This window comes from Antechinus flavipes, chromosome 5 (assembly GCF_016432865.1).
Source record: "Antechinus flavipes isolate AdamAnt ecotype Samford, QLD, Australia chromosome 5, AdamAnt_v2, whole genome shotgun sequence".
Lineage (NCBI taxonomy): Eukaryota > Metazoa > Chordata > Mammalia > Dasyuromorphia > Dasyuridae > Antechinus > Antechinus flavipes.
Window position 1 is genome coordinate 187,630,794 of NC_067402.1, and position 12,293 is coordinate 187,643,086.

General features: G+C 39.8%; 2 protein-coding genes and 1 non-coding gene across 5 annotated transcripts in view; 2 read left to right on the forward strand and 1 right to left on the reverse strand.

Annotated features, from left to right (window-relative positions):
• Positions 1 to 2,868: 2,868 nt before the first annotated feature.
• On the reverse strand, positions 2,869 to 3,916 carry MRPL51 (mitochondrial ribosomal protein L51). Its single transcript, XM_051963657.1, has 3 exons — positions 3,703 to 3,916; positions 3,505 to 3,615; positions 2,869 to 3,199 (listed from the first exon to the last, which is right to left on the reverse strand). Exons 1-3 carry the CDS (start codon positions 3,779 to 3,781, stop codon positions 3,003 to 3,005), a joined length of 387 nt encoding a protein of 128 aa, XP_051819617.1. The 5' UTR covers positions 3,782 to 3,916; the 3' UTR covers positions 2,869 to 3,002.
• Positions 3,917 to 4,019: 103 nt separating this feature from the next.
• NCAPD2 (non-SMC condensin I complex subunit D2) overlaps positions 4,020 to 12,293 on the forward strand; it is a 41,389-nt gene continuing 33,115 nt past the window's right edge. For 2 of the 3 annotated variants that reach the window (XM_051963654.1, XM_051963656.1), the window contains exons 1-9: positions 4,020 to 4,789; positions 6,057 to 6,203; positions 7,612 to 7,687; positions 9,318 to 9,376; positions 9,845 to 10,026; positions 10,381 to 10,520; positions 11,087 to 11,214; positions 11,541 to 11,664; positions 11,835 to 11,982. In XM_051963654.1, the coding sequence (XP_051819614.1) occupies positions 6,077 to 6,203; positions 7,612 to 7,687; positions 9,318 to 9,376; positions 9,845 to 10,026; positions 10,381 to 10,520; positions 11,087 to 11,214; positions 11,541 to 11,664; positions 11,835 to 11,982 (984 nt within the window). In that variant the 5' untranslated portion in view covers positions 4,020 to 4,789; positions 6,057 to 6,076. The remainder of the gene's footprint in view (positions 4,790 to 6,056; positions 6,204 to 7,611; positions 7,688 to 9,317; positions 9,377 to 9,844; positions 10,027 to 10,380; positions 10,521 to 11,086; positions 11,215 to 11,540; positions 11,665 to 11,834; positions 11,983 to 12,293) is intronic. The other variant, XM_051963655.1, reaches the window with a different exon arrangement.
• LOC127539524 (small nucleolar RNA U85) lies at positions 9,436 to 9,760 on the forward strand. The gene has a single exon (XR_007947957.1). It is a non-coding gene; the product is annotated as a small nucleolar RNA U85 (small nucleolar RNA).

The following is a 12,293-nucleotide window of genomic DNA, read 5'->3' on the forward strand; positions in this document are numbered from 1 at the left end:
GGGATAATTAGCAGGGAAAGGAATTGGTTTGGTTTTTTGTTTTTGTTTTTTTTAATCTAGTCTTACTTGGGAATCATAAATAATTTGAAATCAGGTTGGTAATGGAGGACCTTGGATTAAAAAAAAAAAAAAACTTCATTTTTAAAATGAGGAAAACTGATACACAAAGTGATTTGTCTAAAGCCCCTCTTCTAATTAGAAACATAACTAGGACTAGAACTCAGGTTTGTCCAATTACTGATTTTTTAGTATTTCGACTACTATATCTCATTCCATTCTCATTCATCATTATGAGGAATTTAATAACCATAAAAAAGTCCTATCATGGTAAACATTTTTCTTGGGGGAAGGGGAGAAGAAGTGTTAAGTGTTTGAGGCCAAATTTGAACTAAGGTCCTCCTGACTTCAGGGCCAGTGCTCTGTTCACTGCAACATCTAACTATCCTCATAATAAAATATTCTAATGTCTATCTCACAGCTATGAGTTCTCCCCTCGTAATAATAACTAGCATTTATGTAAAACTTTTACGTTTATAAAGCCTTTTACAAATAAATACTATCTTTAAAAAAATTTTTGTTAGATTTTAAATTTCAAACTGTCTCCCTTCTTCTCTGCCCAAATCACACTAGAGAAAGCCATGATTTGACAAAAATGTAAATATAGTTACATATGTAAAACCATTTTGCACATATTTCTAATTATCAGCTCTAGAAATAGTGTCTTCCTTCATAGGTCCTTTGTATGTGATTTGAATATTTAGAGAAATCAAATATTAACCAAATAGAACACAAACTACCAATTTTAGAAACTCTACTTGAAAAATATGAAAGTTTTAAGAGTCAAATTAATGGAGTAATATGCAATAATACAAGTAATTTGCAACCTGAAAGGAAAGCAAAGTTAAAAGACTTGGGTTCAAATCTCCCTCAGATATACCTGCCTTGAAACCCTCCTCTCAAATATACTTAAGAGTGTCAGTTTCTTTACTTGTAAAATGAGCATATAACAGTACTGATGTCATAGTGTTGGGGTATGGATCAAATAAGATAACATGTAAAGCACTTTATAAAACTTAAAGCACTATATGAAAGCTAGCTTGTCAGTGTGATCTAGTAATGGGGATAGGAATAATGGCATAATGAACTCCCTGGGAATCCAAAAACCTGGGTTTTAGTTTCAACTTCACCACTCTGACACTTTGGAGCTCCTCACTAGATCCAAAGACTTAGTTCCTCATGTGTTAAGAGGGCAAAAATAACTATTTTGTCTGCTCAGGGTTATCAAGATGACAAAATGAAATAATCTTTTTAAAATCTCTCACTCTGTAAAGGGCATTCTTGTTCAGGTACAGGTTAGACTCAATGGCCTCTGAAGTCTTTCCAACTGAAAGAATTCTGTGGTTTGGTTTCTTTGGCTGGGAATCCAGATTTCACTGGGATAAAGAACTCCTAGAAGGAAACTTACTCTATTAATGCAAATCTCATGGTTTTGCAATATGAGTTATAGAGTTGCCAGAAGCACTGAGCCAGTAGGTGACTAGTCCAGGTTCACATAGCCAGTTTGTCAATGAATTAGAACAAGTAAGTCTTCCAGATTAAGACTGTTGGCTAGTTCTTCACTCAGCCAACATATCTTTCAGGTTATAACATGCAACAGAAAATTATTATGAATTATACAAGTGAAAGAAAAACAAGTTTGCCATTCTTTGTCTCCATCCTTTTGCTCACTTCACTTTTTTCATCTCCTCAAAGATCCAGTTCATATTCTATCTCATCCACAAAAACCTTCCCTACTGTTAACTCTTCTTTATTCCTGTCTATAAAAGTCATTTGATAATTACTATGCAATACCTTGTATTGGATTTTTTTTTTCTTGAATACATAGTTAATCACCCAAAATAAGGCATGAGACCATAGTCTTAAACTTCTCTGGCACATAGCACCTTATACAAGTAAACAATAAATTCTTGTTATAGTGTTGATTCTATTCTAAATTGTTATCGGTGGTAGAAGAGAAAGCTAATATCAGGAATTTTCTTAATTATAATTTGATATAAAAATAAAACAATGCAGCAAGGACCTAATCCAAACTGTTTTATGGCCAGCTGGGACTCTTTTATGCCGACTAAAAGTAGACAAAGGGAGCTAGTGCCCTTTCCAAACACAACCTTGAATATACCCATTAGAATTAGGCTAGCTGAAGATTCACACAAATATTGACACAATTCCTGTTGCTTTCCTCCACCCAGAGAAGGAGCCAAGTGTGACTAGACTGCCTCATGGAACATGAATTTAACTCCCATTCCACTATTACAAGATGGCAACATGGAAGGATCTCTAGGAATAAATTCTAAATAGGATAAGAAAGGAGCTACAAAACAGTACTTTTGAAACATAAAAAGACCACATTGAATGGTAGTAGCAAGCTCTTTTTACTAACTTGAAAACAAGTTAAGTGTTCTTAACACTTAACAATTAAGAGTTGTTCACGAGAAAAAGTCTTACTTTAACATTGAGTTCTACTCTGAAACAACTTTCAAGTCTACTCAACTCAGTATTTTCCAAATGCCTACTATGCCCAAGGCACCATGGATACAAAGACTACTTCTGAAGAACTAGTGATATAAAGGTGATAGAGCTAACATGAGAGAGCAAAGGGCTAACATGCCAGAGATGCTGAGTTGGGTGTTTGTACAAGGTGAGAGAGGACTAGGTAACTACATTTCCTTACAATTCTAAAAATCTATTATATGTAATCCTTCAATCAGCAGGGGGCAAAATGATGAGTCAAGGACAGAGCTTACAAGGTTACAGAAGAGTTTAGAGGTGAGATAGGCACGAAAAGGAATAGCAAAGAAAAAGCAAATGGCTAGTCGATCAATTTTATTATAAATACATTACAAAGGCCTTTCTCCACACTGAGAAGTTTCTCTACCCAAAAAGTGTCCCTGACGGGTGACAGATGAGGGATGAGGGTTCCTATCATCACTAGCTAGAGTTCTCTATCGGTGCTTCCCCTTTCTATTGAACTGTTTGTAGAGGTATTTGATCCGCTTATTTAGGTTGTGTAAGTCCTGAACAAACATGCGATCTCCCACTATTTTCTTCTTCTGGATACACCGCTGCAATTCATTCCCTTTCCAGCCCCGGAGCCATCTGGGCCCTTTAATCAGGTCCTTGGGGTGCCGTTCAAAATTTCCTGTGGGGCAAATGGAGAACCCATTCTTAATTCCAGGCACATCAGACCGAGATCAAGGTGAAGGCGACTATTAAAAATACCCTTTGTATTTAAAATTTTCCTTTATTTTGTCTCTTACAGCTCAAAACTGCTTCGTAAGGCCCCGGGAATAGCAATTCATTCTCACGCGTTATTAAAGGCAAATAACCCCCTGAACGTACACCTTGGTTCCTCTCTCCCCCGAGAATTAAGATAAATAAAATAAACGAATTAAACTTCTCCCGGAGCTCCTCCACCTCCCAGCCCGACCCAGTGTTTATTCTTACCCAGGATTCCGATGTTGTCATACACCCCAAACAGGCTCCTCTTCTCATTCCATCGATCCACTACCTTAAGGGGCGGGAGGGCTGTCTTCACGGGGGCTGTTTTAGGGATGCCTGGAGAAGGAACGTTAAGAGCAATCGGCAAGCGCCCTACGGAGGAGTCTTCTTATGTCTGGACTCCCCTTTTACCGGGATACTTACCTAAGGAGAAGCTCCGGGCGGCCCCGGCTGCGCAGCGCCATAGCGTCCCACCCGCCCACCGGGGCAGGGACCACGCCATTAGCCAGACGCGGCAATCAGGTGCTGCCCAGAATTCTGGGAAAGCGAGGACAACGTCCCAGAGGCCTCTGCGAAAGGGCAGCCGGCCGCTTCAGTTCACCTTACACATAAAGAGGCAAGCGGAAGCTCATTTCTGTCGTTCCCAGACTCCTCTATTCCAGGCTCACTCGCGCCCCCCGCCCCGCCCCATTCCTTCTCCTCCACAAGCACCGGGCCCCGCCTCCAGGAGGGACAACTCGCCCCCGGAAATAGACTGTCTGCTTTAGGGTTTGAATGTGAAGGCAGTACGCTGGTTTTTGGGACACTGATTTTTGCCTTTCACAGCTCGAGCTGCTGAAGATTTTCCTGAGCCTTATACCAGAAAATAGGGAAAACCCAAAGGCATTCGGGCTAGCCTTCGGTTCCCCTTAGGTGTCTCGCAGCTATAAGGAACACGTTAGCGGGGAAGCTGGCCTTGGAAGGCCTAAGACTCAGTCAGGAGGAGATTACGCATGGCTGCTTCTCTGAAGCTTCACACGCAATCGGATGCACGGTTTATTGCCTAGAACTGAGCCAAGTCTGAATTCAGGTTTGCGATCTGCCGCTGTTTCCAGTGGCTGGGTGATTAGCCGCAGGTACATCTTCAACCGCACCCTAGCCTTGGAGCTCCACCCGGGACATGATCAGAGTATCCTCTCCACGACTAGTAAATAGGAAGATACTTAAAGAACAATCTAACTTTGAACAAGCTCCCCGATTTTCTCACTTCCGAGGACTCACGTGACAGACCCGCTACTCTTTTCCCATTGGTCGGAACTCCGCGATAGGCTTGAGTCATAACCGTTGAGATTTAAAAAGGTTTGTTTTGAGGCTTCGTCCGCGCGCCTCAAAGTAAAAAGGCGGTCCTTCCCCCCCCTCGCTGCGCGGTGATTGGTCGGTGCCCTAGAAGCGCAGCACTGATTGGCTATCTTTTCGAGCGTTCCTCCGGCGCTCGAATTTTCTTTGCGGCTCTTAATTTGTACTAGGAGGGGTGAGTAAATTAAGAGCGGAACGCTCTGTAACTGTCGGCTACTGCAGAGGGTAGCGGGGTGGGGGGTGGGGGATAGTTGGGTGGGAGACGTTCTAGGAGTCCTGCGTGCTGGGTTAAAGAACGTGGAACCTGAGGAACGAGGGAGCCCGAGAGGTATGGAGAGGGTCCCGGAGGGCAGCTCTCAGGCCGCTTGAGTGACGTGAAGCGCCCATTTTGCTGCGGGAGAGCCCTGAATTTGAAAGATTTTCCTCTTTGCGGCCTAAAACTGTGCAACTTGGACGTGCAGGGCCGAATTCTGTCCCCTGCAGCACATGCTTGAGTTCGTCTCTGGGTCTTCCTCAAACCTAAAATGATTAGAAATTAATGCTTCCACTGTCCGCCCTATTGGGATTAAGAGGAAAGTGAAAAGGCAATGAGATTGTTAGCCTCAGAAGCCCGGGGTTGTTTGTCGGGATTTAATGGGTTTGCCAGACGCCCAGCACCCCTGCCTATAAAATGGGAAGTAACACTGGCGGCTCAGCCTAGTTCTCACAAGATTGTTAAGACTTAGAAAGTTCGGTTATCAATTCAGAAAGCATTTAAATGCCTACTATATACTTAATACTAGGGGTATAAAGAAGAGGGAGAAACAGGCAGACACTGGCCTCAAGGAATGTAGAGTCTAATGGGAGAGGCTTCGTGCATTTGACTTTATCCCACAGGATAGATGAGCTGGAAGCACTAGAATTAAGAGAGGTGTGAAAGGACTTCTTGCAGAAGGCGGGATTTTAACTGGGACCTGAAGGAAGCCTGGAAGCAGAGGAGAAGGGAGAGCCTTGTTTTCTCATTTGTAAAATGAGGGGGGTTGTACTGGGTCATCTCTTAAAACTCTATCCAAGAAGTAAGACTCATCACTGTTATAATGGAGAGAATCTTAGGGCTCCTTATAGTTTGCAAATCATTTTTATCTTTCTTACTCAATACAGCAAGCAATCTGGTATAAGTTAAACATGCAATTTTTCTAAACATTTCCATATTTGTCATGTGCATCAGATGACTTTTAATATATTATTTCTCCCAACATTGCAAGGTAGGCAGGGCAAGTATTTTGTATTTGAGGAAAGTATAACTTGTTCACAGATATAGTGGTGCTACTACTGCTCCAGCTGCTGCCACTGCCACCACTACTGTCAAAATAAAATAAAGGTTTTCTGAGTTCATTGCTTTTTGTACAATATTATATTGGCACAGAGCTAAGCAGTCCTTAGTAATTCTCTTTGTTTTCTAGCCTAGTGAACCTGTAGAAAGATGCCCCCTCAGTTGTGTGAGTTTCATCTACCACTGTCTCCAGAGGAGCTGCTGAAAAGTGGAGGAATTAACCAGTATGTGGTACAAGAAGTTCTGTCTGTCAAACAGCTCCCTTCTCAGCTTAGAGGTAAGATATCAGCTTTATTTTTCACCCCTTTTTCCCATTCTTCAGTTTTGCTACTCTTAAAAAGACATTTTGCCCTCTAGAACTCAATGAGTTCAATAAAACGGAGAATTTCTTTTGAGAGTAATCTCAAGGTTATTGAGATGTTCTTTCTCTCTGTTTTTAATACTTTTAAAATTTAAAACTGCAGATCTTCAATCCCTTCTAGTTTTCTGTTGAGGTCTGGGTCAGACTAGATCTCTGGTGTCCCTTCTGAGTTTTGTTCATATCCTGTGTAGGTAAGGAGTCCAATTAGAAGACAATTACAAAATATAATCTGAACATAATAAGGGCCTGAGCTTGAATGGTACTGGAAATAGAAAGCAAAAGGCTGATTTTTTAGAAGGAAAAACTTATAGAATATGATGACAGATACAGGGATAAAGAAGAGGGAATGATTCTTAGAAGATGATCTCAAGGTTCCTTTTATAAAATATTAGTAGGCTTGTGGCACTAATTACAGAAATGGGGTAACAGGAAAGGAAAACCAGTTTTGTGGGATATCTAGATGCTGAGTCCAGTTTTTAGTTTAAAGTAAATATTTGAGATAATAGACAGTTGGAAGAATCAAATGGAAATTCTTGAGAAATGCCAGGCTTAATGATGTTGATTTGGGAGTTATATGCCCAAAAGTGATTATCAAATAACAGCAAGAGTTTTATACTACCATTGGACAACATGAATATGTTACTACTTAGTGCTGGCAGCTCAATGAGGTAGCAGAACATAAGACTCAAGAGAGTATTCTGGCCTGACCTCCTTTATCTCTGACTTTAAGCCTCATCAAATCTGAGAGAATGGTGTGTAGAAAGATACCTATCTCGTTCTTTTTTCCTTTTTTTTTTTAAATCCTCTTTCTCTCTTCTATGTATCTATCTTCTATGTATCAGGTCATTCAATAATCCAGAGAATAAAGTAGATATTTCTAAAATTGTTTAGTGATTATCCTCATAGAACACTCTTGGTGTCTTGAAGGCATCATTAAACTGTCACTTTCAGGAAGAGAAGTGGGACTTGAGAACATAGCCATCTTCCCAGTCCCTCAGGCCAACAATCTAAGTGTCATCTTCAACTTTTAATTCTCATGAAGATAATAAACTTCTCATTCTCATATTCTTTTGACTGATGAGCAAAAGATTTCTCCAGCTGTGAATGAAATCTTTATCTGTTCTCTTGAACCATCCAGTGGAGGACTTTAGTATATAGGATCAGTGTCAAATGTAATCACACCTAATTTATGCCAGCCAAGCCCCTAACTCCTGTGTCTATACCCCCCCCCCAAAAAAAAAAAAGGAACTTGATTCTTTGTCCTCTAATCTGTAGATGGAATTCATTTCTTAAGACAGTTCATTGATTTCTGACTTCTTATCAGTGTTCCAGGTTGCCTTTCGAACTCGGGGACCTCTAGCTGTGTTGGAGCATTTTGACACTCTCTATAGCATATTACAGTAAGTGACTCAGTTAATAATATCTTAAAAAGAAATGATGACTATCTGTGTTTGTTTTCAAAATATTTCTACATTGAATGTTAATCCTGAACTTCTAATTATAGGCCACTACTCTATAGTATTGGGTACTTTACTTGGAACTCTGCTGATGGTCATTTATTCTTATAATAAGCCTGTTAGCCTGTTTCTATTGTTTTGTGTCATTTACCATTTCAAACATTGCTTCCCTGCATTTTAACCAATTCTGTTAGTCTGTTCTTGATCTCTGTTGGAATGTGCTCTTCATCTTATGGAATATTATTGTTCTATAAGCAGTGATCAAGAGGAGGATTTTACAGAGACCTGAAGAGATTTATACGAACTGATGCTAAGTGAAATGAGCAGAACCAGAAGATCATTGTATATGACATCAATATTATAAAACGACTAATTCTTTTTTTAATAGCTTTTTATTTACAAATATAGGTATTTTTTCAGCATTGACAGTTGCAAATCCTTTTGTCCAACTTTTTCCCTCCTTCCCCCCCCACTTTCCCCAAATTGACCAATATATGTTAAATATGTTAAAGTATAAGTTAAATACAATATATGTATACATGTCCAAACAGTTATTTTGGTGTATAAAAAGAGTCGGATTTTAAAGTAGTGTACAATTAGCCTGTGAAGGAAATCAAAAATGCAGGTGGACAAAAATAAGAGGGATTGGGAATTCTATGTAGTGGTTCGTAGTCATCTCCCAGAGTTCTTTCCCTGGGTGTAGCTGGTTCAGTTCATTACTGCTCCATTGGAACTGATTTGGTTCCTCTCATTGTTGAAGTGGGCTACGTCCATCAGAATTATCATCACATAGTATTGTACAACAACCAATTCTGATGAACATGACTCTTTCCAACAATAAGATGATTGATGCCAGTTCCAGTGATCTTTTGATGAAGAGAGCTATCTACACCCAGAGAGAAGACTTGTAGGAACTGAATGTGAATCACAACATAACATTCACTCTTTTTGTTGTTCCCTTGCATTTTGTTTTCTTACTCATCTACTTTGCTTTTTTGATCTGATTTCTCTTGTGCAGCAAGAGAATTGTATAAATATGTGTATGCATATTGGATTTAACATATATTTTAACATATTTAACAATCACTTGCCATCTTGCTGGGGGGTGGGGTGGGGGTGGAGAAAATCTGAAACGTAAGGCTATATTTTGAAAATGAAAAGCTTTATTTTTAAAATGTCTAAAATTTTTCTCTTAAAGCCAATTCTGAACTCAGTAAAATACTCACTATATTCATCCCTCTCCATTCTTTCTCTCAGATATAATAGGTTTTCTTTGCCTCTTCATGAAATGTAGTACCCCCAGTTTCCCCTTTTTCTGGTACAATGTCCTTTCCACATCTAGTTTCTAGAACAAAGTATATCTGTATTCTTTATACATCTTTATAGCCGAAATATAGTTCTCAAGATTAATCTTTACCTTTTTAGATTTTTCTTGAGTTCTGTACTTGTAGATCAAATTTTTTGTTAAGTTCTGGCTTTTTCATCAAAAATAGGTGAAATTCGGAAAAGCTTTATTTTTAAAAAAGAATGTGCTCTTCAAATTCCTGTCTTACATCCTTTCTTTCTCTTGTAGTCACTTTAGAAATATAGATTCTGATCTCAAGGAAGACACCTTGGAATTCCTAATGAAAGGTACTTACAAGATTGGGGGTGGTAGAAATTGGGGGCAGCCCTCTTCCTGTACAATAGAAGCCATGTGATGATACCAAGGCTATTGTTACTTGGCTGGTCTGGTTGAGCTCTAGGACCCTGACCTTACATCCAGGTCTGTAATCTTGGTGGGCAATACAGAGCTGTGTTTGTTTGCTGTAAGGGCAGACCAACAGGAAGTGCCACCTCTTGCTCCTGTCTTCCCCTAAGGGGAGAGTTCCTGGCTGCCACTGAAAGATCCTGGTAGCTAGAATAGGGCAGAGGTAACAGGACAAGCCTAAGCTATTGAGGTCAAGGGTCCCAGAAGGCTTAGCTTTTGTTATAGCCACCAAGAGATGAGCACAGATCTTTGGTAATCTGATGGCTGAAGGGGTAGTCATAGGAGGTTAGAGTGAATCTGGTGTATGGTAAAGGTAAGCATGGTTAACTCCCGGATCCTGCCCTTTGCAGTGGTGTCTCGTCATTCCCAGGATCTCCCAGCTGTCCTAGATGACACAGCTTTGAGTGTGTCAGATCGAAATGCCCACCTCAATGCCCTCAAAATGAATTGTTATATCCTGATCCGTCTCATGGAATCTTTTGAGACTACAACTAGCAAGACAAGCTTAATGGGTCAGGACCATGGAGGAAAGGTAATTTGGAATTCCTGGCGCTCTTGACTAGGGAGACAGGTAGGAGGTTAAGGGGAGGACAGGAAGGAAGGGAGGTGGTGGGAGAAGAAGAAAACTTGAGTTCAGAGCATTCTTTCTTATTTCATTCATTTCTGGTTGGGATTCTGGTGGGATTATTGGGAGGTACCAAGGGCATTCTAGTACAGACTTCTTTGATTAAAGTAGCAACTGTATTTTATATTGAAACTTTTAATGTTTCTTCTAGTATGATTTTTCTGTTGTAGCTTTCTTGATAGCCTTTAGTTTAGATGCTTAAACTGTCAGTTCAGAGTTCCTCAGTTTTCTTTGAAATAGTTTATTCTATGTTCCTTTCAGGGTAAGAAAAGTAGGACCAAAGCTCAAGGCTTTGATTGGGAAGAAGCAAGGCAGCCAGTTCTCCAGATGTTAACACAGCTTCTGCAGCTAGATATTTACCGCCTATGGAACCACTCAGTGGTTGAAGAAGAATTTGTCAGGTAAGTAATTAGAATGGAGGGCAGGAACTAATGCAGCAAGAGGAGATTTTAAATCTTTAGTAATGGTGCTAACAACTATAGGGACTGGGGAACAATAGAGATTCTGTTTCTAGCTTTCTCTCACTCTGATTCAGTTTTCCCAGCAGAAAGACAAGGAAGTATAATCCTCAGAAAGAAGAGTAGATAATGTTTCAAATATTTCTCAAAGTTAAGAGCAATAGACCTCTCTGAATAGAGACTTATTAGTAACCAGAACCATCATGAGCTTTATGTAAGTATGTAGATTTGTTCATTAAACAAGTTCTTCCCATTATATTATTAATGTCAAAACATCGATTAAAACAACTCCCAATTGTAATAGCTCATAAGAGAAGCACAGTAGAGAGGAGAGTTGGAGAAAAAAAAGCTGTAAAGGGAAGAAGACCAAGAACGTCAGACTGTTGCTTTTAGCGGTGACAATGGAGTGAATGAGACATGTTCTGGGAATTATTCTGACAAGCAGCTATTATTTTCTCCCATTTCATTGCCTTATTTCTCATCAGTTATAATATCTTCCATTCTCCTAGTCTGCTAACAGGTTGCTGCTACCGACTTCTTGAGAATCCCAGCATTAGCCACCAGAAGAACCGCCCAACTAGGGAAGCAATCACCCATCTCCTTGGGGTAGCTTTGACACGCTACAATCACATGCTTAGTGAGTAATCAATCCCTTTTTTTCCTAACTGCTTCAATAGTCAGGCAACTAGGGGGCTTGGTGGATAGAGCACTGGGCTTCAAATGAGGAAAATTGGGTTCAAATCTGAACACTTAACTTTGTGACCCAGGGCAAGGCATTTGACTTTTGTTTGCCTCCATTTCCTCATTTCTAGAATGAGAAAACTGAAAGTACCCTCCCTTCTAGGATTATGAGAAGAAAATGAGATATCTTTAAAGTGCTTTGCAAACTGTAAAGCTCTATATATATTTTAGCTATAATATTAGCTATCCCTCCCTAATTGCTGATCTCAAGTATTTTAACAGGTGCTACTTTGAAAATCATCCAGATGTTGCAGCACTTTGAACACCTAGTATCTGTGTTAGTGGCAGCTGTGAGCGTTTGGTCAACTGAGTATGGAATGAAAAGCATAGTGGGAGAAATTGTAAGGTGAGACTCTTCAGTATTGTGATCCTTGATTCTCATATCTTTACACAAGAGACATTTGAAATGGGAAATAGAAAAATTTGTGATTTTCTGAATTTCCTTTATCAGTTCTCTCAGACCCTTTTCCATTAGCTCCGTTTTATTAAAACCTGACTATTTTCTTGTTCACATAGAGAAATTGGACAAAAGTGCCCTCAGGAATTAAGTCGTGACACTTCAGGAGCCAAGGGCTATGCAAGTTTTCTGACAGAGTTAGCAGAACAAGTCCCAACTATAATGATGTCCAGTATGAGTGTCTTATTGGATCACTTGGATGGAGAGGTAGGTCTGCCCTTAAGAATCTCTAATGATTATTTGAAAAGATAATTTAGCCACAATGCCTTGTTTCTTTAGAGATCCCTTCATTTTAAAGAAGTGGGATTGTTTGGATTTTGTGGTATAGGAAACATAATTACCCTGAATTTCCTTGTTTACAGAAACAGCAAATTAACTTGTAAAAGGGGACCAGATCAGCTTCACTACTTTTTTCAATGTTACATTAGGACCCGGTAGGGGGACAGAACAATTCTTGTCCAGCAAGAATGACTCAGCTCTGGCTCCAGATCTCATCCCTTCCTCAGGCTGAGGCTTCT